This window comes from Sylvia atricapilla, chromosome 2, assembly GCF_009819655.1.
Source record: "Sylvia atricapilla isolate bSylAtr1 chromosome 2, bSylAtr1.pri, whole genome shotgun sequence".
Taxonomy (NCBI): domain Eukaryota; kingdom Metazoa; phylum Chordata; class Aves; order Passeriformes; family Sylviidae; genus Sylvia; species Sylvia atricapilla.
In genome coordinates this window covers 1,276,681-1,300,352 of record NC_089141.1, presented here as the reverse complement: position 1 = coordinate 1,300,352, position 23,672 = coordinate 1,276,681, and the positions used below count along the sequence as shown (strand labels likewise).

The 23,672-nt window shown below is 58.2% G+C and overlaps 1 protein-coding gene and 1 long non-coding RNA gene across 3 annotated transcripts; one reads left to right on the top strand and one right to left on the bottom strand.

Moving 5' to 3' along the window:
- The first annotated feature begins 1,881 nt into the window (after nucleotides 1-1,881).
- Nucleotides 1,882-21,483, top strand: NUMA1 (nuclear mitotic apparatus protein 1). Of its 2 annotated transcripts, none has more exons than XM_066340622.1 (26): nucleotides 1,882-2,126; nucleotides 3,794-3,866; nucleotides 4,790-4,878; nucleotides 6,513-6,592; nucleotides 7,323-7,405; nucleotides 7,494-7,574; nucleotides 7,847-7,931; nucleotides 8,302-8,413; nucleotides 9,712-9,857; nucleotides 10,206-10,323; nucleotides 11,763-11,880; nucleotides 12,223-12,363; nucleotides 12,680-12,802; nucleotides 13,821-15,926; nucleotides 16,422-16,463; nucleotides 17,378-17,446; nucleotides 17,549-17,659; nucleotides 17,740-17,958; nucleotides 18,059-18,204; nucleotides 18,296-18,539; nucleotides 19,273-19,549; nucleotides 19,648-19,784; nucleotides 19,895-20,098; nucleotides 20,435-20,539; nucleotides 20,627-20,794; nucleotides 20,964-21,483. In XM_066340622.1, the coding sequence occupies exons 2-26, from the start codon at nucleotides 3,825-3,827 to the stop codon at nucleotides 20,997-20,999; spliced, it is 5,082 nt and encodes a 1,693-aa protein (XP_066196719.1). In that variant the 5' UTR covers nucleotides 1,882-2,126; nucleotides 3,794-3,824; the 3' UTR covers nucleotides 21,000-21,483. The 2 variants fall into 2 exon arrangements, with proteins under 2 accessions (XP_066196719.1, XP_066196720.1); XM_066340623.1 differs by having other exon boundaries at nucleotides 1,883-2,126; nucleotides 19,273-19,534.
- On the bottom strand, nucleotides 21,448-23,362 carry LOC136375240 (uncharacterized). Its single transcript, XR_010746046.1, has 2 exons — nucleotides 22,339-23,362; nucleotides 21,448-22,103 (listed from the first exon to the last, which is right to left on the bottom strand). It is a non-coding gene; the product is annotated as an uncharacterized lncRNA (long non-coding RNA).
- Between the last annotated feature and the right edge of the window lie 310 nt (nucleotides 23,363-23,672).

The following is a 23,672-nucleotide window of genomic DNA, read 5'->3' as shown; positions in this document are numbered from 1 at the left end:
CAGGAAAGAAAAAGTTTCTAAGTCTGTTCTTTGAAAAGTAGATTCTTGATAAACATCTGTTAGATTCCTAGGACAGATTATATCCAGTAAACTCATGAGGAGCTTAGCCCAGGTGCTGTTTGTGAAGGCCAAGGCCTAACAAGCATTTTTCAGGTCTTGACGGGGTCTGGGTGGTAGCGGGGGCATGTTCCTCCACAGTCCAGTCCATGTCTAAACTTCTCTGGGCCTCTACAGGATGAAATAGGACTGTGGCCATGGGGACAAGCTCAGGGCTCCCCAGGTGAGATGAGGCCCCACTCAGTAGTAGGTCAGGACAGGTTTGGGGGCCAGTGAGGACCCTTGCCTAGCTGGCACTGCGTGGCAGAGTGAGGTGTCTGCAGTGACACACTGCCAGAGTCCCCCATGTGTCCCCTGACTCGCTGTGGCCCCACACAACCCCCTCCACGTGTGACATGCCCTCCCATCGTGTGTCCTCACCGCTGAGTGGGGACCTGAGACCCATGCTCCAACACGGAGCATGGCCCCATGTGTGACGGAGGGTCACACGTGTGGCTGCTGTTAGGAGCACGAAAGGACGAAGCAGGCCAGCAGGAGGTTAAGTAGGAAAGCTTCTACTTCATTTTTTTGACTCTGTATATATACAAATTTACAGACAGGCCAAGATTGGCTACACAGGTAGCCACTTCTTTGACCTTGTTGGCGAGCATCACCATCAATCCTCATTCTCCTCCCAGAGGAGAAGAATTTAAACAATTCTAAAAATACACACCGTTTACTTGAAGCTGCGTGAAACCAAAATACAAACGGCGAAAAGCAGGCAAACTTGAAGTAACACCCACGTGTCACTCTCCCTACACGGGAGGTGTTTCCCCTGTGCATCAGGAGCCCTCTAAGCTCCCCAGTCGCGGGGCTCCCATCGCTTGGGCTCCGGCACGTGTCTCAGGGTGGCCCCCGGCCGCGGGTGTCCCGGCGCCCCCTGCAGCCCGCGGTGTGTGCCGCTGACGCCCCCGGCCCGCCCGTGCCCAATGCGCAGCGGCGGGGGCGGGCGCTGCCGTTCGAATAAGAGCGGCGGCGGCCCGGGCGCCTCCGGCGTCGGTGTGCTACGGAACATCGGTACGAGTGGAGCCCCGGCGACCCCCAGGACGGAGACGAGCCACGGTCACGGTCACGGTACGGGGAGAGCTGAGGCGGGGCGGGCCCCGGTGATTCCCCTGGCGGGTGCTGAGGGCCGCCGAGCGAGGCTGTGTCAAGAGGCGCGAACCCCTGGGGCACGGCTGTGGCACAGCCTTCGTGTGGGGCCGAGCTGAGCCGCGTCCCCTTCCCTCAGGCCGGGGGGCTCCTGGTGTCTCGGGCGTGTGGGTCTCGGTTTCCCGGGGCTTGGCGAAGTCGGAGCCTCGGCCGGCGGCATTCAGCGGCCGCGCTCCTGGCGGGTTCCTCTGCTGCCCCCAGCGCCGCTTTGAAAGAACCTTCTCCTTGTGCCCTTCCTGTGCCGTGCTCGGGGCAGCCCCCTCCTGCGGCCCCGGGCGGCTCCAGGCGGCCCAGAACCTGCGGAGATGACTTCCGAGGGTGTCCCGGACAGCAGCGAGGGGTGAGCGTCCCGTCCTCGGCCCACAGCTCCGTGGCCTAGCCGGCGGCCCCTAGGTGCGGTTCCCGTGGAAGCTGTGGCCGCGGGCTGTGTGCGTATCGGGGCCGGGGGTTTTCAGGGCTCAGCTGGGATGTGACTCCAGTCAGGCCGGAGGGAGATGTGGCTTCAGGGGCCATTCCCTGCCACCCCCCGCTTTTGCCGAGCTGTGCCGGGGCCGGGTGTGTGGCGGCCCCAGCGGCGCCCCGTCACCGCGGGCCTGGTTGGGGTGGCGGCAGTGAGCGCGTCCAGGGTCGGGCGATTGCGCTCCCCGTGGCGGGGCGCCGGAGGTTTGTGTGCCGTGCGCCTTTAACGAGCGCGGCCCCGGCGCGGTGACGTGGGGTGGCCCAGGGCCAGGAAGGGGAACCGTCGCCTGCCAGCCCCGCCGAAGAGAAGCTCAACAACTTTTCTTTTGTGCGTGGCCGCCGCCTCCCCGGCCCTCTGTGGCTTGCCAGCGCTCATGGCGGATTAACCGCAGCGCGCCGACGACGGCCGCGCGGCCCCGGTAAGGCCCCAACAAAGACTTTCTGCCTCTTCCTTGTTTTGTTTTCCACGGGACTGGCGCGGAGGAGAGGGAGGGAGGGAGGCGGCGGCGGCGAAGCTCAGCTCGCCCAGCCCCGCCGCCCCGTAGGGCAGCGTAGGGCTACCGGCCCGGCGCCTCGCCGGCCCGAGGTGCGGGTCCCGGGGCCGCGGGTGGCCGCGTCGGGCTCGCCAACATCCGGGCGCTCGGCCCGGCGGCGGCTCTCCCCGGCTGCAGGCCCGTCGGTGCGCGGGGGCTGCCCTGGGTCTGTCCCCCCGCCCGGTGCTCCCCGCGGCGGGACCCCTGCGCTGGGACGGGCCGGGGCCCGCGGGCGCGTCCCCCCGGGGCGCCGGGAGCTCCGGAGCGCGGGCTTGCGTAACGCCGCGCGGTGACCGGAGCGGCGCCGGGCAGCGCGGGGAAGGACAATGCCGCCGCCTCCGGGGCTCGCAGCCCGCTGCCCACCGCCCCCTGCAGCTGCTCTCTTCGGGGGTGAGGCTGGAAGGCGCTCGGGGCCTCTGGCGGGCTCCGCAGCCGCTTCCCGCCTGCCGTCACGAATGGCACGTCGTCACGGAGGGTCGTGGCGTTGTCTCGGGTGCTCGGGGTGGCCGATGTCAGCGGTGACAAGCCGGGCTGTGACCGCGGCGGGGCCGGGTTAGCCCTGGCCGTCCGGATCTCACGGCAGGCACCAGTGTGTTTGCCGACAGGTTGTGCTGAAACGCAGCTCGACGCTGGTGGCCCGCGGTTTTCTCCGAGGGTCTGCGTCCCGTGCTGCACGAGTGCTTCACCCCGTGCCTTTGGGCGGGTTTTTAGGGAGAGGTGGCGGCTGTGCCACCGGGCGGAGGGACAGTAATTGCTGAGTGAGCCGGGCATGGGAGCCGAGTTTTAGCCAAGCTGGAGGCAGGACGTGTCCTGCTGGGGATGCCGTGCCTCCCGGCTGGACTGGCGGCGGTGGGAGCTCCGAAGCCACCGTGCCCGGTTGGCTGTGCTGTGCTGAGCAGCTGCAGATCCTGACCAGGCTTTTGGCCCGTCGTCGTGCCGGTGTCCCGGTGCAGTATAGAATGAGGAGCCCCTCGTCATCTGGGTGACTTTTTGGCTCCCAGCAGTAGCCGGCCCTGGAAGACTCCCAGGGTGGCAGTGGGGGCAGCCAGCACGGAGGCAAAGGTCGCTGTGAAGGGGAGCTGGCGGTGATCCCAGATCCCTGCTCCCACCCAATGCAGCGATGCCCGGCGAGCTCCCTGTGCCCCCAGCAGGTGGTTCTTTCACTAGCAGCAGTGGGAAGGGGAGCTGGCAGCGCTCCAATGGCTGGGCCACTGCCTTGCCAGGCAAGAAACGTCAGTGACGTTTGGAGGCGAGAGAGAGGGAAGAAGGCACAGCAGGAGAATGAGGAGCCCGAGTAGCAGTTTTCCACTGCCCCCTGTCAGGATCCTAACCTGTGGGAGTAGACCTGGCTGCTGCTCAGCATTGCTCCAAGCTCCCTGCCTGTGGGGAGCCAGAAGGATGCTGGCTGTTCCCCCTGCAGCTGGCCAGATGCAGGGACACATCTTCCCTTGGTGGGCGGCACAGATGGCTGGTGCTGGGTAGGAGGCACTTAGTTACATAATTACTACACTTGACGGTTTTTATTGCCCTCCCACCTTTGTTGGTGTTTTTAGGTGTGGGCAGTGACCTGACAGGCTGGCCACGATGTCTCTTCACAGCGCAAGAGCTGCTGCTCTCCTTGCTTGGGTAAGTCCCTCTTGGAGTTCCCTGCATAGGTGGGACGTGCTGCCACCAGCACTCGCTGCTTCTGGGCACAATGCTGGGGCTTGTCACAGGAGGGATTGTGGCTGGGGCAGGCTGTAGGGTAGCCCAGTTCCTGGGCAGGTGGGTGTTTGCAGGAGGAGCCTTGCTCACCCTTCCTGTTGAGTAACCCGAAATGCTGGAATGGCTTGGTCTGGTTAAGGAAACTGCCTGGGAGATGGAGCTGAGCCTGAAGCAGGCAGCAGGTGTCCTGTGAAGGGGTTGTTGGATCTGCCTCACAAAGTGCTGCTGTGTCCAAGCAAAAACTTATAGAATGGTTTGGCTTAGAAGGGACTTTTAAGCTCATTCAACTGGAACGCTCTGCCATGAGCAGGGAGATCTCCCAGTAGACCAGGTTACTCCAAACCACATCCAGCCTAGCCTTGAATACTTCCAGGGATAGGGCAGCCACAGCTTTACGGGACAGTGCTCACAGGGAAGAATTTCTTCCCAATATCCCATCTAACCCTGTCCTCTGTCAGTGGGAGACCATTCCCTCTTGTCCTGTCACTCCAGGCCCTTGTTCAAAATCCTTCTCCAGCTCTTTTGGAGCCCCTTTAGGCACTGGCAAGGGTTCTAAGGTCTCCCTGGAGCCTTGTTTTCTCCAGGCTGAACACCCCCATGTCTCTCAGGCTCTCCAGAAGAGAGGGGCCCCAGCAGAATGATAAGTGGGACCTGTGCCAGACACCCAGATGCAGAGCTGTGGGGATCATGTTCATCTGTTCCTTTGGTAGGGGTGGTTTGAAGGGGTAGATTTACTTTCACTGCCAGATCAGTCTTGCTCTCCCCTGCCAGGACTGGAAATGGTGGGTGGCACAGCACAGTGTTGTTTTGGCTTCTGCCTTCTGACTGTCCCACCCCATTTCTAGGTGAACAGCACAAAGGTTTGTCCTGATCCCTTCAATGATCTGTCTCAGCTCCAGGACTGCAGTGTCTTTATCAGAATTATCCACAAAATGTGAGTATGGGGAGCTGTGTGCACATTTGAAACCACACAGCTGGGTCTGGAGCCGTGGCCTCAGCCCCCAGGAGTGGGCAGGGTGGGAGTGGGGGTCTTGGGGTGTTTTATTCCTCCTCTGGCATATGAGATGCTGGGATCTCCATCTCCTCTGTGCCACTGCACAGCTGGGATCTGTGTGCAGAGCTGTTGGGTCCCACAGAGCCGCCCAGGGAATGTTTTGGTCCGAGTTCCTGTCGTTTGAGACTTGTTATCACATCTGGCACTTAACATCTGGGTTCACTCCTGGCGTTGAAGAGAAGACCTGAGTGCTGCTTCCAGTGGCACAGGGGTTCCTGCAGCTGCACAGATGATTAATTTCTGTTGATGCTGCTCTGGTGAGGGAAGAGCCCTCAGCAAGCTTTCCTTGAGCGGCAGCCTTGGGATCCTGAGGAAGCCTTGGATCTGGGAAGCAGTGTAAAGAGTGACAGTTTCTGTTGCCTGGGGATGTCAGGCTGCTGCATTTTGTATAGTGTGGTCAGGATGGAGCCTGTTTGCTCTGTCCTGGCACCTGAGGTGGCTAGGCAGGGGTGGGAGGAATGCCTCCTTCAGGAATTGTTTGTTGCCTGGGAGCAAGGGACAACTAAAATCTACAGGCCGTAGTGGGCATCAGAGGTGGGATGAAGCCTGGTGGTTAAGGAGCTGGCAAAAGAAATTGAGAGGGTTTGAGGCTTCCTTGCATTGCTTTCAAAACCTTCTCGTGAGAGGTTTTCTGGGATCCTGTCTGCTGGGATTACCTCCTGCACAGGGTAAGGAGAGTCTGCCTGGAGCAGGGATCTGCCTGCAGAGGGTGGGGAGGAAGGAGCTGCCTGCACCACAGATATATTTAGTCAGCCGTGGTTAATCTCCTGGATCTGTGCTCCAGCTGGGATTAGTAGGGATCCTGGTGGCGTGTGCTCTCTAAAGAGGCCTGGCCATTGCTTGATAAAGTGCAGGGCAGCCGCCTCAGCAGCCAGCTGATGTGAGGAGCTCCTGGTGGCACCTGGGGAGGTCTCCATGAGGAGGAGCAAATTCTCGTAGCAGAGAACCTGTCCTGGGCCAGGTTCCCATTTTTGGCACCTTGGGAGGGAGAGACAGTACTGAAGCAGTGCTGCTGGTCAGGCATGATTGGTGTGGGTTTTGGGCATGCCATTTTTGAGCTGCAGTTGGGTTCAGTGACCCTTGTGGGTCCCTTCCCACTCAGGATATTCCATGAAGTGGTGGCTGCCCAGGAAGAGTGTAGTCACAAATAAGTGCAGGAGGAAGCTTCAGCCTCCCCAAAATCCATCAAGGCTCCATGCATGGACTGGCTCCTGAGGTCCTTCCTGGTCTGTGGGGCCACCACAAGCTCCCTGTGCTGTGCTGGATGCTGAGGCTGGCAGGCAGAGGAGGAAGCAGTGCTGGGGAGGTGTTGGCTGCCCAGCTCCAGCTGCTCTCCCAGCAGGGAGATTCCAGGGAATTCCGCTCCCGTGCGTGGCGTGGTTGGCCCTGGCTCTGCTGGCCCTGGTGTGGGGGTGGAAGGCAGAGCAGTGCCCCAGAGCCAGCCCCTTTAATACAAAACTCAGCATTGGTCTAATCCGTCCAGAAAGAGTTAACCAAATCCTGCACTCTTGCAGCCACGGGAACAAGGAGGGGGAGTCTGTGCTGGAGCAGCCACTGCCAGAGAGGATCTCCTTCATCCATGGTTTCCTGCAGAGTAAGACCCTCCACTGGTGCTGGGGAAAGTGACTGCCCCTACTCGGTGTCCCTGACCTCTGAGGGAGTCTGGTCTCCTGTCTGCAGCTTCCCCCTCCACAAAGTGACACCCCCTCCCACCATCAGCAGCTTTGTGAGGTGCCAGCAGCTTTCCCACAGCAGCCTGTTTAAGGGAAAGCTTCCTATGGCAAACTTGCAGATGGAAATCCTTGCCAGAGCCTGAGTTCAGAGCAGAGGAGGTCCTGGGTGTGAAGGGCAGCGTGCCAGTGGCTGCTCTGGTGATGCTGCCTTGGAGCAGTTTTCCTAGTTGGGTACCTGGACTCAAGCTCTTCAAATCCCAGTGGAAAACCTTTAGCCAAGCAGAAATCCTGGGAGGGGAAATGGGAAGTATCTCACACTCTTGCTCAGCCTTTCCTGGAGGGAAGACAGCATATCCCACCTCATATCTCACCCTCCAGAGATGGAACTCTCTGTTTGTGCTGATGTTGGAGGGGAGATGCCCAGGTGGGGAGGCTGGGATTTAGGCTGGGGTTCCAGGGTGGGGAATGAAAGTTGGTCAGGGTTAATGGCCAGGGTTGAACACTGGGATCTCAGCTCTGGAGTACATCCTGCCTCATGTCCCTCCTCCCTGGGGATGCATTACAGTGCCCTCCTGGCCAGGAGTGTCATCTCAGGGGAGGCAGCGTGCCCAGTGGCTCCTGTGTGACAGGGAATTCTGCTTCATCTTGCAGAGCACTGCAGGCACAAATTTGCTGCAGAAAACCTGGTTTCTGCACAGAAACTCCTGGATGGAGAGGAGCTGGCGCTGGCCAAGGTAACTGTGGGGCATGTTTAAGTCCCAGACAGCACCAGTCTGCTTGTGACTGGCCTGGGGTTAGTGATGGTTTTCCTGCTTGCTGCAGGTGGCCGTGCTGCTCCTCTATCACGCCTCCATGTGTTCCAAGAATCTCGGGGACTGGAATGCATTGGACTACAAGACCCAGGTAATCCCTTTGGGGTTCCTCCTCTGGATCTAGGGTGCAGGGGGAAGCAGCAGTGCCTTTGGGGAGAGATGCTCCAAGACTTGCTCTCCTGGGTCCCATTCAAAGACAGTGTGGAGTGGGCACTGTGGTGCTCTCAGGGGTTTTGGGCTGTGGAAAGCTTGTGGTGACAAGTGTGGGCAGCAGCACAGGGAGCTGCCCACTGCCCCACACCTGCTGTGCTGCTGCCTGTGACCTGCAGCAGAGCCACTAACTCTGCAGCTCCTCCAACACAGGTTGAATTGGCATCCATCCTCAAATTTGTGCTGGATAACGAGGAGTGCCTGAATGAGAATCTGGAGCCATTTCTGCAGAGGAAAGGTACGTGCTGGGCCCTGACTTTTCCTCCCATTTGTGCTGCTGTAGCTGCCCAGCCATAAAGGCAGCTGGACTGCTCAGCTACAAAACAGTGCCCTGTAAACTCCAAGAGTAGGGCTGCCTTAGAGCTGCTGGCTCTTCCCACTCAGCAGTACCTCAGCCTTTCCCTGGAGGAGTGGAGCAGGTGGGATGCTGGCAGTCCTGTTGCTGGGGAAGGACTGTGGCACAGGAGAGATGGGGATATAGGGCAGGTTTATGGCTTCCTCAGTTGGACTGTTCCATCCCTACTGGAATTTGTGGTTCCCTGAGATTTCAGCTGCTCAGCCTCTTAGATATTAAAGATCACAGCCTTCTTCTCCCTTTTTATTTCCAGCAGAGCCATCCAGCAGCATCTTTGAGGAGCATTCCCCACCGTTCTCTCTCCCGCACAAGCAAGAGGTGCGTTTCCTGGAGCTGCAGAGGATCGCCTCCTTCCCCAGCACCAGGTATGTGCCCTGGCTGCCAGGGGAAATGAGGAAAGGGGGGAGTGGCTAGGGCAGTTTTTGGGACCCACAGATGTAGCTGGGCTGCACGCTGACTCCCTGGAATGCCCTCTTCTGCCTTGGTGCTGTTCTGCTGCACATTGCTCGGGCATGATGTGGGGATGGATGGTGGGGGTGAGCTTGGTCTCTAGCTGCTTTTAGAATCATGGAATCATTCAGGGTGGAAAAACCCCCTGAGACCATCAAGTCCAACTGTGGCCCCTGGCACTGCCAAGGCCACCACTAAACCCTGTCTTCAGGTGTCATATCTACATGGTTTTTTTAAATCCCTCCAACCATGGGAACTCCACCAGTGCAACGGGTAGTCAGTCTATGCTGTGGCTGGACAAACCTTTCAGAGAAGGAATTTTCCCAATATCCAGCTTTAACGTCCCCAGGCACAACCTGAGACCATTTCCTGTTGTGTTATCCCTTGTTATCCTGGGAAAAGAGACCAACACTCAACTGGCCCTATCCTCCTTTCAAGGAGTTGTAGAGATTGAGAAGGAGCCACTTCAGCCTCCTTTTGTCCAGTCTGAGCCTCCCCAGCTGCTCCTCCTCAGAGTCATGCTCCAGACCCTTCCCCACCTCTGCTGCCCTTCTCTGGACACACTCCAGCACCTCCTTGTCTTTCTTGTGAGGGGTCCAGGACTGAAGCCAGGGTTGGAGGTGCCTCACCAGTGCCCAGCACAGGGGGGTGGTCACTGCTTCAGCCCTGTGGGGTCACACTGTATATTCATTGCTTTCTAGACTGTTACTGTATAGTTCTATAGTTCCTGTCTGTCTCCAGTATTTTTCTTACCCAGAAAGGGTAGAAAAGAAAGACAAATAGATGGAAAGACAAAACATATTCCAAAGACCCTATCCTAATCTTGGTTGTTTTGGGGAACCAAGGACATGCCACCCTCCCAAGACACTTTCCCATAAGGAATTAGCAAAAGAGGGGCCTCAGAAGAGGGTTGAACCAGCAGGGGGAGCAACCCATACCTTTAAAATGTAGGGACAAAACTACACACCTCGAAAACAAATTTAATATAGGAGGCAATATAAAAGGTGGTCTGTAATTGGAGGCACCCGAGGGGATTTTTCCATAATTGCCACCAAGGCATTGTTCTGTTCCTAGAGTTTTAAGGCAGCAGTTCCTGGGGGAGCCAGGCAGGAGAACCTGGCCCAGAGATGGGGGTAGCAGAGTGGGTCTGGCTGCATGGGGCCTGTGCTGGCACGGGGTAATCCAGCTCTGTGTGTGTCTCCTGCCTGCCCAGCACTCCGTCTTCACCCATGGGGGACATCATGCAGACCCCCCAGTTTCAGCTGCGGCGGCTGAAGGAGCAGCTGGCTTTTGAGAGAGAGAACCGGGAAGAGCTGGAGGTGGAGGTGGCGGAGAGCCAGAAGCTCGTCATGGAGAAGGGTCAGTCACTAGCAGGATGTCCTGGGCTGCAGGGAGGGGGTCTGTGGGGCAGAGATCTCCCTTGTTTCTCTGACTTCTCTGTTGTGACCCCACCACAACTCTGCTGATGGATGGTCCATCCTGCCAGGCCGCAAGTGAGACTCCAGCTTCCTCCTTCCGTCTTGTGTTCCCTTATACATCCTGGGCAGCAAAAGCCATGACTGAAGCAACACCTATGCTGAGCAGCAGTGCTGGTAGCCTGGCTCTTTGATCTCCTGCTGCAGAGGGTTTCTGTGCAGAAATGCTGTTGTGGGGGCTTCCAGTGACATGAAAAGTTGGTGATGGGCCCTTTCTTGCCGCCTTCCCCAGATGCTCAGATCACCACGATGCAGCAGCGGATGGATCGCCTGGCAAAGCTCCATGAGAAGCAAGCTGAAGACCAGCTGGAGCCCAGAGAAATGGAGGAGCTGAGGGAGAAGAACGAGAGGTAATCCTCCAGGAACACCCACTCCTTCCTCCTGGGTGGGACCTTGTCACTCCCACATCCCCAGACCCTATTGTGTGTGTGAGTTGTGTGTCTCTTCCCTAGCAGCGCATGACACAGGAGAAAGCAAACCTTCTTCTTGTTCCTCTGCTGCTGTGCCCTGGGGAGGAGACAGCAGGCACAGAATCAAGAAAGGGTCTGAGTTGGAAGGGACCTCAAAGCTTATTCAGCTGGAACACCCTGCCATAGGCAGGGACACCTTCCACTAGGCCAGGTTGCTCCCAGCCCTATCCAATGTGACCTTGAACACTTCCAGGGGTGGGGCAGCAACAGTTTCTCTGGACAACCTGTGCCAGGGCCTCACCATGCCTCTCAAGGAAGAATTTCTACCCAATATCCACTTCAACTCTGTCCTTTGTTAGTGGGAGGCCATTCCCTCTTGTCCTGTCACTGCAGGCTCTTGACCAGAGTCTCTCTCCAGCTGTCTTGGAGCCCCTTTAGGTGCTGGAAGGTGCTCTGAGGTGTCCCTGGAGCCTTCTCTACTCCAGGCTGAACATCCCCAGGTCTCTCCCAGCCTCTTCCCAGAGCAGAGTGGCTCCAGCAGTCCTCGGAGCTTCTCTTCTGGACTTGCTCCAGCAGCTCCACATCCTTGTGATACTGGGGAGCTGGAGGCAGCTCTGCAGGTGGGGTCCCACCTGAGAGGAGCAGAATCCCCTCCTGTCTTGCTGCCCAGGCTGTGGGATCAGCCCAGGACACGGCTGTGCCACCGTCACACTGCCCGTGCCCTCAGGGCAGTTATGGCCTGCAGTCCATTTGTATTGCAGTGGGCATGGATCCAGTCCCAAACCATGCAGCCTGTTCTAACAGCCCACTCTTAACCCAAACCCTGCCTGGGATCAGCTGTTCCTGTTATGTTAAAAGGGTGTGCTGTCCGTGTGGGTCTCAGCTGGCCTGCAAAAGGGGAACCTTTCAGGGTGATCCTGGAACTCCTGACCCCAGCCCCTTTCCCAGGTCTTTTCTTTGATCTCCTGTACTAGGCTTTGTCACACACTTGAAATCACCTGTCACACTGTGTCCTCTGTCCCTGTGCAGTTGTTTACTCAGGAAGGCTGCCCAACCTCCACTGGAAGTGCCATGTCTTTTTTGTCCTCTCCTCACTTATTTCCCTTTGCAGGGGGGTGGTTGGTGTCCCACAGGTGCCTCTGCTCTCAGTTTGGAGCAGTTGGGCTTCTGCAAAGCACAAACACTGCTTATCTCTACTCTGCTTTGCCAGCTGTTGGGACCCAGTGTTAGAGCTGGCCTGGTGGTAGAGTCACAGCAAGGCAGGGAGGTCTGCCTTGGAAGCTTTAGTTTCCTTGGCAATATCCAGCAGCACCAATCCCTGGTGATATCCTTGCTGGGCACCAGCGTGCACCCCTCCTTCACCACCTCCTTTCCCACAGCCTGGTGGGACGCCTGCACGAGGCCTTCAGGCAGTGCCAGGACCTGAGGACTGAAAAAGCCCAGATGGACCGAAAAATCAACCAGCTCTCTGAGGAGAACGGGGATCTTTCCTTCAAGGTATGGGGTGCAGTGTTGTCTCCATGTCCCCATAGCCTGTTTGGTTGGATGGAACCCAGGGGGGAGGATTTGATGGCAGTGCCTGATGCTGGGATGTTTGTGGTTCTGCTGATGCCATGTTTGACCCAGCGAGCAAGCCTGCCTTGGGCTCTGGATTCTGATCCCAACAGGAACTGTGGTGGGGGAATGGGGACTGGGTGGAGCTGCCTGCATGTGGTGAGCACCCAGAAGCCAGGATGCCCATGTGTGCTGCAGCTCTTGGGAATGGGGAGTAGGCAGAGCCCTGGACAGCAAAGGCACACTCTGACTCTCTTCTGGACTGGATGGATTTTCACTTGGCAGCTGCGGGAGATTGCCAGCAATATGGTCCAGCTGCAGCGAGCCCTGAACGAGCTCTCGGAGGAGCACAACAGTGCCATGGCACAGTCGCAGGAAAAGCAGCAACAGCTGGAGAAGGAGCTGCATGCTGCCCTGCAGGATAAGGTGAGGGGGCCTGGGGAGTGGTGGGTGCCCCCTGTAGTCCCCCCATAGCCCCCCTAGCTGGGTGCAGCAGCCAGAAGCCTCCTGCCCGTTTGTGCCAGCCCACAGGGAGAAGCTGTGTAACTCTCAGCTCCCATGGGAAGCCTCTCCCTGTTCCTAGGAAGGATTCCCCATGGTGGGACAGGCTGCTGTCCTTGCAGTGGGGAGAGACAAAGCTGCTGGAAAAGCATGGTGTCAGTACTGACTGGGAGACTGTGCCTCTCCTTGGTTGGTTGGCTCTTCTGTCTTGCACCGTGCTCAGTCCCATCTCTGTCCCCAGAAATGCTCAGAAGAGAAAATCGAGATTCTGCAGGGAAAGATTTCGATGTTGGAGGAGCAGCTGGCCAAGCTGGAGGAGTGCAGCACCCAGGAGAAGGGAGAAGTCATGGGGGACATTTTGAAGGTACCTTGGGGCAAGGGCTTGGATGATAAACTGGTGAAGCTGGAGAGAGCAGCAGGTGGCAGGAGATGCATGGCAAAGCCATGTGGGGCAGAGCCTGCTGCTCTCTGCTGCTGGATAGGAGATGTGGGGCTGAGCAGTCTGGGAGAGCCCCTTTTGGGCTGAATTTGCAAATACTGCTCCCAGGGAGCTGGTGGCTTCCCCAGCCTCCCACAACATGAATCAGTTGTGAAGGGAGCATCTCCTGCATGGTGAGAAGAAAATGTTTGGTCCAAGGGAGCAGAGTGGCACAAAACTGAGGGGAAAGCAAGGTGCACTGGGGGTTTGATGGGAGGGGAGGCAGGCACTGGGCAGCTCCCAGTGGGATGCAGCACGTGGGGCTCTGCTGAGCCTGTTGGCTACAGCTTGAGGAACACCTAGGGGGTGCACGTTTTGTCCTGTAGTAATCTGATGTTGGCTGGGCATCAGGTACCCTCCAAGCCCCACTGTCACTCCCCTTCCCAGCAGGACAGGGGAGAGAAAAACAAGATGGAAAAGTGCTAGTAGGTTGAGATTGGGCAATTTACTAAAGCAAAAAAGGAAAAGTGAAAGTTTGTGTGCATAAGCAAAGAGAAAAAGTAATCTCAATTCCCATCAGCAAGTGATGTTTAGACACTTCCTGGGAAGCAGGGCTTCAGCACGTGGAGTGATTGCTCCAGAAGGCAAACACCAAAACAGTGATCGCCCCTGGTTCCTCCTGCATCCCTTAGCTTTTAAATCTGAGCTGACATCATATGGTGTGGAATATCCCTCTGGTTAATTTGGGTCACTTGGCCTCACTGTGTCTGCTCCCAGGATCTTGCCCACTCCCAGACTCTTGCTGAGGGCAGGGTGGGAATGTTAAGAGTTCATTTCCCCTTAGAAGCTTTCAGAGTGCTGTGCTTTGCATGGGTAGCTGGAAAGGTGTTGGCTACTGCTGAGCAGCACTATCTCTCTGTCTCACTCAGAGCCAATACAGTCTCCCTGCTCTTCTCTTTGCCAGCTGGAGGAGCTGAAGCAGGAGGTGTCCAGCCTGACGGCCAAAGGAATGCGGCTGGAGGAGGAGAAGCAGCAGCTGGACAGCCTTGTCACCAGCCTCCAGAACTCCCTCTCTGAGAGCCACCGGGCCCGAGAGAGGCTGAAGGCAGACCTGCAAGCACAGGCTGCTGAGGGCCAGGCTGAGCAGCTGGCTGCCCTCAGCGTCCAGCATGAGCAGACCCTGAGGGAAAGAGACTCTGCCCTGCAGCAGCTCCAGCAGGCCAACGCAGCCCTGAGCAGCCAGCTGCAGGCTGTGGATGAGGAGAAGGCTGCACTGAGCCGCAAGGTCGGCGAACTGGAAGCCCAGATCCTGGAGCTGGGTGTCCAGCGGCAGCAGGGAGTGGCAGCAGAGGCGCTGAAAGCCCAGCTGCAGGAGCTGGAGGGCAGGCTAAAGGAGAGCCAGCAGAGGCTGGCCGAGAAGGAGAAGCTGGCCCGGGAGAACAGCCGCCTGCAGGAGCAGCTGCTCTTCCTGGAGGAATCCCTGCGGAACACTGAGGGAATATTGGAGGACGAGAAGAGACGGGCAGCTGAGTGCCTGGAGGGCAACCTGGCCAGGATCGCTGAGCTGGAGGCCGAGAGACAGCAGCTGATTCAGGAGCGAGAGGCAGCTCTGCCGGAGCGGGGCGAGGAGCTGGCCACACGCCAGGTGCTGGAGGAGAGCCGGGAGCAGCCCGTGGGAGCCTCTCCTGCTGCCCAAGAGAAGGAGGAAGAGTGCAGGCGGCTGAAGGAGGAAATGCAGGCGCTTAGCCGGGAGCACAGCCAGGCCTGCCAGCAGCTGCAGGCTGAGCAGGAGAAGGTGGCTGTGCTGGAGGCCCAGGCAGAGCAGCTGGCTGCCCTCCAGGCTGAGCTGTCCAGCACTCAGGCATGGGCAAAGGAGAAGGAGAGCGAGGAGCAGAAGCTGAGGGCCCAGATTTCCTCCCTGCAGGAGAAGATGGCTGTGGCGGAGCAAACAGCAGCCCAGCGCGTGGCCAAGCTGGAGGCGGATGCCCAGAGAGCTGCTGAGGCACTGGAGGGAGTCTCCCAGCAGCTCTCCCAGGAGAAGCTCAAATCCAAGGAGTTGGAAGGCACCAAGGACCAGCTGCGGGTCGCAGAGAAGGAGCTGGCGTCCCTCCGCTCTGCCGTGCAGGAGAAGGAGAGCTGGAAGGAGCAAGTGTCCCAGTGTGTCCAGGAGATGGAGAGGAAGAACAGCCTGCTCAGCAGCCTGGAGCACGAGGTGCCCATCCTCCGTCGGCAGGTGACGGAGAAGGAAGGGGAGAGCAAGGAGCTGAAACGCCTGGTCCTGGCCGAGTCGGAGAAGAGCAAGAAGCTGGAGGAGAGGCTGCGGGTGCTGCAGACAGAGATGGCCACCGCAGCCTCCCGAGCGGCTGAGAGGTGCTCCCTGATGAAGGTGGAGGTGCAGCGGTGCCAGGAGGAGATGGAGAAGCAGCGGATGACCATCGAGGCCCTGAAGAGGGACCGCCACTGCCAGAGCGAGCGGGAGGACGAGCTGCGGCAGGAGGCGAAGCTGTGCCAGGACAAGTGCCTGCAGAAGGAGCAGCTCCTGGCCGCCCTGCGGCAGGAGCTGGACGGCGCCCGGGCCGAGCGCGCCTCCCTGGAACGCCAGCAGCGGCAGGAGCTGGAGCAGAGAGCCGAGGCCACGGCCACGCTGCAGGCCGAGCTGGCACAGGCCAGGCTGGAGGCGGCCGAGGCGCCGTCCCTGCGGGAGCAGCTGGCAGAGCAGAGCCGAGCCATCCAGCGGCTGCAGGCCGAGGCGGCAGAGGCAGGGACACAGCTGGCGGGGCTGCAGCAGGCCAATGCTCGGCTGGCCAAGGAGAACCAGGGCCTCAGCAGGAGCCGCAGCCAGGGGCAGCAGCAGCTTGAGGCAGAGCTGGGCCAGGCCAGGGAGCGGCACACGCAGGAGCTGGAGCAGCTGCGGGCAGCCTCTGAGAAGCTGGTGAGCAGCAGCAGGCAGGAGGCTGAGGAGGCAGGACAGAGGCTGGAGGAGCTGAGGAAGGAGTATGAGAGCAGCAAAGCGGCGGCCCTGGAAGAGAGGAAGAAGCTCCTGGAAGCGAAGCAGAGACTGACAGCTCAGGTAGGGGCTCCACTCCCAGCAGGAGGGCTGTGCCTGGGGGAGCCCTCCTGGAAAAGGGGCTAAGCCTGGAGAAAAAGTGGCTTGGGGGGGACCCTCTCTCCCCTGAAAGGGTGAAACAGCTCCCTGAAAAGAGGGTGCAGCCAGATGGGGGTCTCCCAGGTGACTTGTTTTCCCAGTTAACGAGCGACCTGTCAACAGGAAATGGTTTCAAATTGTGCCTGGGGAGGCTTAGGTTGAATATTAGGAAAAAATTCCTTCCCTGAAAGGGTTGTCCAGCCAAGGCACAGTCTGTCCAGGGCAGTGGTAGAATCCCTGTGCCTGAAGGGATTTAACAGACATGTGGATGTGGCACCTGGGGGCATGGATTAGTGGTGGTCTTGGCAGTGCTGGGGAATGGTTGGACTCAATCTCAGAGGGCTTTTCCAACCTAAATGATTCTATGAAAAACAGCCTGTGTGCCAGCTGTGTACTCACCTCTAGCTTTTGTGCTTGCAGGTGGAGCAGCTGGAGATTATCCAGAAGGACCAAACTAAGCAGGTAACACACACCAAGTGCTGGCTGCTCAGAGACAGTGCACAGCCCTCCTTGTTTGCCACTTTCCGCTGGAGCCACTCTCTTCTCTTGTGAACTGTTCACAATATGGACCCAGCCATGGGGCACTTGGTTCCAGGTCTCTGGGCATCTTCACTTCCAGGGGGTAGCAATTGGGGTCCCATTCTGCCACCTGCCCCCTCACATTGGTGCCTGCAGCTTGGCATGGCCTCTCCATGGCAGCACACACAGCAAGTGGCTGCTTGGAGAGTCCTGAGCTGCTCACTGCAGGACTGTCAGTGCTGTGGTGGCTTCCCCTCCCACCTTTAACCAAGGCCCAGCTCTTGGCACAGCTGCTAGGAACAGCTGCACTCAGCATAGTCCAGATGTGGCTAGAGCAGCATTGATCTCAGATGTGGTAGGAGTTAGCTCTTGGGAAACAGTGCAGGAGAAGCCCCATTTCCCTGTCCAGTCCCAGTCAGAGCTGCCCAGGACTCTGCAGAGGCCTTGTGGCTGTCACCAGGGGGCTGGGGGCTCCTCAAGCATCCCCTGGAGTAGGGAGAGACTGGCCAGGCCAGAACTTGCAGCAGCCATCTACCTGTTGTCAAGAGTGCTGGGACTCCAGGTTGCAAGCCCTGGGGCACTGGGAACTTAACACAGGCTTTTGCTTCCAGCACGTGGCTGCTCCTTACGCTTGGGTAGTTCCAACCAGCCTTCCTGTAAGGACTAACGTGGGATAACTGTCACCTTGCCACGTCCTGGGATCTTCCTTGGCAGTGGGTGGTGCTGAATGGTTGCCCTGTGGCAGGAAATTTCTTTGTCATGCCCTAGAGCTGGCTAGAGAGGAGAGGATGTGCTCCTTCACAGGAAGATTGTAGCTTTGTGCCTGGAGCTGATCTCACCAAGCCACTTTCTTCCAGGTGGAGGAGCTGAATAAAAAGCTGACTCAGCATGAGAAAGCCACCTGGACCCAGCAGCAGAGAGTTAAGGTAAAGAAGGACCAAAAACCTGGGGGCTGAAGCCTGGAGCTGTTGGTGCTGCCAGGGGGCTCACCAGGGTTGCCTCTAAGCCAGTCTCTTCCCTGCCCACAGGCACTTGAAGGAGAGCTGCAGGCAGCAGTCACCAGCCATCAGGAGAAGGTGGCAGAGCTGCAGGTGCAGCTCACCCAGAAGGAGCAGGCAGCTGAGCACTACAAAGGGCAGGTATGCTGGGGGCTGGCATGGCCCTACTGTCCCTGCCACTGCTGGGAAGCTTGACAGGATTCCTCTGCTTTACATCCTAGATGGAGAAGGCAAAAAGTCATTATGATGCCAAGAAGCAGCAGAACCAGGAGCTATTAGAGAAGCTAAAGGCGATGGAGCACCTGCAGAAAGAGAACACAGATCTTCAGAGCAAATCAGAGAGGCTGGCCAAGGAGCTACAGCAGAGCATCCTGCAGGCCAAGGAGTCTGAGATGAGCTGCAAGAGTCTTACAAGCCAGATCCACAGCCTGGAAGCTCAGGTGGGGATGGCATACTGGGGCTTCACCCTCCTTGTCCTTGCCTCCTTCACCACCTCACTTGGAGGACAGATCCATCCATTCCTCCCTATCTCCCATTCAGGTGGAGGTTGCCAAACGACAGGTGCAGGAACTCAGCAAGTTCCAGATGATGACTCCCACAGTAAAGGGACAGGAGACTTCCTGCCAGAGTATGGCCGACCAGAGCACTGATAGCCTCGATGAGTCACAGCTGCTTAACTCCACCAGGTACAGATGAATCTGCTGCCAGCTCCCCAAAAATCCAGTTCCTGATGGCTTGGTAAGGTGCTGGTGCTACCCTCATCCCCTGTCTCTGCAGGATGGCCACCAGCTCTCAGCTGGAAGTCTCAGTGGTGCCATCAGACAGTGAAGAGTCCCTGCTGTCCCAGCGGCTGCCCCAGAGGCAGCCATCCCTGGAGAGCCTCTACTTCACCCCCATCCCCTGTGAGACGCCGTCCCAGCTGCAGAGCAGCGCCAATTCCCCGGGGGACTTCTCTCCGGACGCCGGCTGCAGGACGCGCTCGGCGCGGCGCCGCACCACCATCAACATCACCCTGACAGATGTGAGCAGGGCCCTGCTGCGGCGGGCAGGGCTCAGGGGCAGCCCTGCAGAGGGACCCGGAACGCTGGGAGCTGCAGAGCTGAACGGGACCTGGCAGTGGGCACTGGCAGGCTTCAGGCCAGCCGTGTCCTCGGCTGGTCCCCAGCACAGAGGGAAGAGGGGCGAGGTGGGGATTCTGCCCCGCTCTGGCAAGACCCCACCTGCAGAGCTGCTTCCAGCTCTGGGTCCCTCAATGTCAGAACGACATGGAGCTTCTGGAGAGAGGACAGAGGAGGTCACAGAAGCTCTCCAGGGGCTGAAGTCCCTCTGCTCTGGGGACAGGCTGAGAGAGTGGGAGGTGTTCAGTCTGGAGGAGAAGGCCCCAGGGAGACCTTAGAGCCCTGCCAGTGTCTAAAGAGGCTCCAAGAGACCTGGAGAGGGACTTTGGACAAGGGCCTGGAGTGACAGGACAAAAGGGAGTGGCTTCCCATTGACAGAGGGCAGGCTTAGATGGGATATTGGGAAGAAATTCTTCCCTGTGAGGGTGGCAGGGCCCTGGCACAGGCTGCCCAGAGAAGCTGTGGCTGCCCCATCCCTGGAAGTGTTCAAGGCCAGGTGGAATGGGGCTTGGAGCAACCTGGTCTACTGGAAGGTGTCCCTGCCAAGGGAAAGAGGGGTGGAAGAAGATGAGCTTTAAGGTCCTTTCAGCCTAAACCCATCTGTGATCCCCTCTTTCCTGGATTTTTCTCACCCAGAAACCGGTGAAATCTGAGCAACTGGTCAAGAACATCCCATTGGCTCCATCCACAAAAACCTCTTCCCCTGCTAAGGGTCGTCTGCGCTCAGGTGCCTCCACCCGTTCCCTCACCAGCTTCCCCTCCCAGGAAACTCTAGTGAAGCTGGAAACCTCCTTCCCTGAGAAGATCCCTGGCAAATCAGGACTGTTGGACCTCCCTGGGTACCGGCCAGTCACCCGCAGCTCCCTGCGCTTGCAGCAGACCAGCAGCTCCAGCCTCGGTGTGTGGGGTCAGGGTAGGCACTTGGACTGCTGGCTGTGGGGTTCTGCTCTGGCTTGGGTGGACTCAGGTCTTACCTGGGACCCTCCTCATCCTTCCTTGCTTTGGATTTAGGCCGGAGCACCGTGAACCTGGGCACGTGTCAGGATGAGCCGGAGCAGCTGGATGACTGGAACCGCATTGCGGAGCTGCAGCGGCGGAACCAGGCCCGCCCCCCTCACCTGAAGAGCAGCTACCCCCTAGAGAACATGGTACGGGGTGGGAGGGGAGGTCAGGCAGCCCTTTCTCCAGATCTACGCCTTGGGTGGAGGTCTGGGAACAGACAGTGCCCCTCAGCAACATCCCCACGTCCCCTCCCCAGCCCTCCACCTCCTTGGTGACCATCACGGATGAGGACGTGAAGATGGGGGACCCTGAAGAGACGCTGCGACGTGGCAGCATGCAGCCCTCCCAGATCATGGCCAGCCGCGGCGAGGCAGGCAGCAGCCAGGCCAGCAGCATCACCACCCGGCAGCAGAGGAAGCGCCTCTCCGAGGAGACCCACCAGGCCCTTGACACCCCCCCGGTGAGCTCAGCCCAGTCCCCCATCGCAGCACCCTGCTGGGAACAACGGGTGTTCCAGGTTTTGAGGGAGCTGCTGTGGCCCTGTGGGTAACATCCCCATTTGCCACACGTTCCCACTGATCTTGGATCCCGGTGCTCGGTGTTCCCAGTATCCAGTGGTGTGTCTAGTACTCGTGGTGCTCCCAGTGATGGAAAGGAGGCTGAGCCTTCTGCCTTCCCTGGGCACTGCTCCCCTTCTCCCATGCCCTCCCTGCAGTCCCTCAGTTCCCTCATTGCTGCCAACCCCACAGCAGCGTGACCCCCAGATGACAGTACTAGCCAGTCCCCTGTTTTCCAGTCCAAGAAGCCAACCAGCTGCTTCCCACGGCCGCAGACCACCCAGGACCGCAGTGAGCAGAGTGGCTCCCAGGTCAGTCAAGAGAGCAAGCAGCCGGCCACGCAGGTAAGCTTCAGAGGGGAAAACGGGGAGCAGGAGGGACCCCTCTGCTCTGCCCCACCCTGAGCTAATGGCCCTGCCCCTCCTCTGCAGGCTCAGAGGCGCCAGTCGATGGCCTTCAGCATCCTGAACACGCCCAAGATGCTGGGGAAGCGCTTCCTGCGGCGGGCGGGCGCCCAGAGGAGCAGTCCCACGCCCTCCAGCAGCAGTGGCACCCGCCGCTCGTCCCGCATCGCCACCGCCAAGTCCCCCAGGGGCAAGGTAGGGGCTGCCTGGGCACACCTCTGAGCTCACTCTAGTGCCCCCAAGCCCTGCCTTGGGTTCGTACGGGCTGTGGGGAAAAGGGGGACAGTCCCTGGGGTGCCACAGCACGGGGCCCTGCTCATGTTCCTAAGTCCCTAACCTCCTGTCTTCGCTCTGTTCTCTCCAGGCCAGTCGCCAGTTGCGCAAGGACAAGCAATCCTGAAGTGTCCCCAGTCCCCACGTTGCTGGCTCTGCCCTGGCCCCCAGCTGCACCCCTCACCTCTCCCTGTCCAGGGCTCAGGAGCACTGAGGGGGAACAGGTGGGGCTGCCCACGGCTGCCTTGTGTATCCCCCGACAGCTCTGGGGGTGCCTGGGGCATGGCAACCCCCCCTTGCCCTTCCTGCACCCATTGTCACCCTAAACCCTTCTGGGACCCAAGGCAAGGGGATGAGGAGCTGAGGGCTGGAAACACACAAGGTGCAGGGGCTGGCACCAGGCTGTGGCTGGAGGGGCTGAGCTCTCCCCAGAGATATCCTGCAGCCCCAGTTACAGGGACAGAGGTGAAACTTAGCACCCTTAGGGCCACCACCCTTGCTCCCTCTGTGTGGGACTCCTCCAACTGCCCTGTCCTCCTGCTCCTCCCTGGGAAGCTGAGGCAGCATTTCAAATATTTTCTACTTGTAAATAAAGTGTATTTTTCAACTGCTCTGGGGCTCCTGGCATCCTCCTCTTACAGTCCAGATGCACTGGAACCCTTCTCAGGGCTTGAGGGGAGGAAGAGCATCATCTCCTCCTTGTCCTGTCACCATCCCCATGAACTGCAGAGTGTCCCAAGGCAGGAGGCTCATCCAGGGAACCTGCTGTAGCCCCAAGGAGTCGTAGTGCAGATTTCCATCTTTCTTCTTTTTTCTCCTTTAACTTACTCTTCTCCAGTAGTGACTCCTGCCATTACAGTGCTTCAGAACCCCACCAAACCTGGCCACAGGGGTGAAATGCCTTCCCATCCTCACACCAGCATTGCCACAAATGTCCAGGGGCTGCAGTGTCTCTGGTCCTTGGAGTCCTGCAGCTTCAGCCCCCAGGGCTGGTGACACAGGCTTTGTCCCCAGCTCTGCTGGCCTGATGCAGGCACTGGGGTGAGGACAGGGTGTCACCCTGGTGTCTCCCCGCAGCTGCTGGCGTGCTGCTCCACCTCTGCCAGGCCAAAGGGCAGCTGGCAAATGGGGCAGGACACCCAAGCACCAGGGGACGAGGAAGGCCAGGCTGTGGTGGGGTCCTCTCCACACTGGGAGGCGTGTGCAGGGAGCAGCTCCAGCAGGAAGCAGCCTGTGGGAAGGGAAGGTGGTGTGGTTGTCACAGACTCTCACTGGTGTTGGGATGATGTTGGGACTGACACCCTCCCTGATGGTTCTCATGGCAGCCTGGGATCACACTGTGATGTCCCCCCAGTGCCAGGGCACCAGCAGGAGGGATGTGTCCCAGCCACAGAACTGCCACCACTGCCCCCATTTGCTGCTCAGTGTCCCCTGTCCCCCAGAGGACACCCCTGCCAGACACTCACCTGAGCAGATGGGGCAGACACCAGTCTCCCCATCACCCCTGGCCTGTCCCCTGCCCTTCCTCCTGACACGTGTCTCTCGGGGGCCACAGGCTCGGGCTCTTCCTTTCCCCCTGGGTGTCCCTGAGGTGGCAGCTGGAGCCCTGCAGAGAGGTCACATGCTGAAGGCATCCTATGCCACCTTCTGCCAGCCCAAAAGTCTCTGCCTTTTGTTTCCCTGCTTCAAAAGGACAGTCTCTTTGCTTACCCAAATGAAGCTACCACAGGCTCCTGTGTGCTTTGTTCTCTAGGCTCACGTGTTGGTCAAGATGTGACACTGTAGTACACCACAACTACACACAGACTCCGACTGCAGAAGGCTGAAAAAGTGACTCCTGTATTCTTGGGAGGTGTCTCCCTTTTAATAATATTTTACACAGACAATTTGATTGGTGAAGACAAACTTCTTCAATCACATTGGTCAGACCAGAGGGACATCAAGAAATCCCTCCCAGGGAAAAATATGTCAACAATTTTGCTGTTACAAAAACATGTCTCTTGTTCACCGAAAATTCCCTGGGGAAGGAATTTCAGAAAACCAAATATCTCAGGCACGAACCAGGGCTACAAAGGTGCTGAGGTACTTCCTGTTTATCTACAAAAACATCATCTTCCAAATCAAACTTGGCTCTCTGGGGATCTGATTAAGTCAAGGCTCTACCTTGCTGTACAGGTGAAAAAAAAACATGTTTAGATTTCATGAGCCTCTTGATGGTGAGACACTTCTTTCCCCTGTGCTCAGTGTCATTCTTGGCCTCAGATCAGTTGTGGTTCTGTGACTGCTCTGGACAGATGTGGCAGTGCTTTTCAGCTGCCTGACAGGGTGAAAGCTCTACAGGCCCAGACAAACACACCAGAAACCATCCCCAGCCTCCCAAATGTCTTCAGACTCTTCCCTACATGTATTATGGTATGGGCAGAGCACTGCAAAGTGTCTCCAGGAACAACACTGTTTCATGTGTGTGTGTTCTCTGTAAGGATAATACATCTCTCTCTTTCCTCTGAGGCCTGTACCCAGGTCACATGAAGCCAGAACAGAAGGTTCATGCTTTTTGTTCTAATACATTTAGGCTCCTCATTGAATAGCTGTTCTTGTTGTTCAGTTTAAGACTGATGAAGAGCAGTCTGGATCTCTGAGAAACAAAGTGAAGTGAAAAGAAAGAAAAAAAAAACATAATGAAGTGAAATGGAGGAAAATTAAGTGGAACATGATGGCATGAAGTGCAGTGAAATGAAACAATAAAATGATATTAGTTGAAAATGAGAGATTTCATTTCATGCAATGATGTTACATTTCA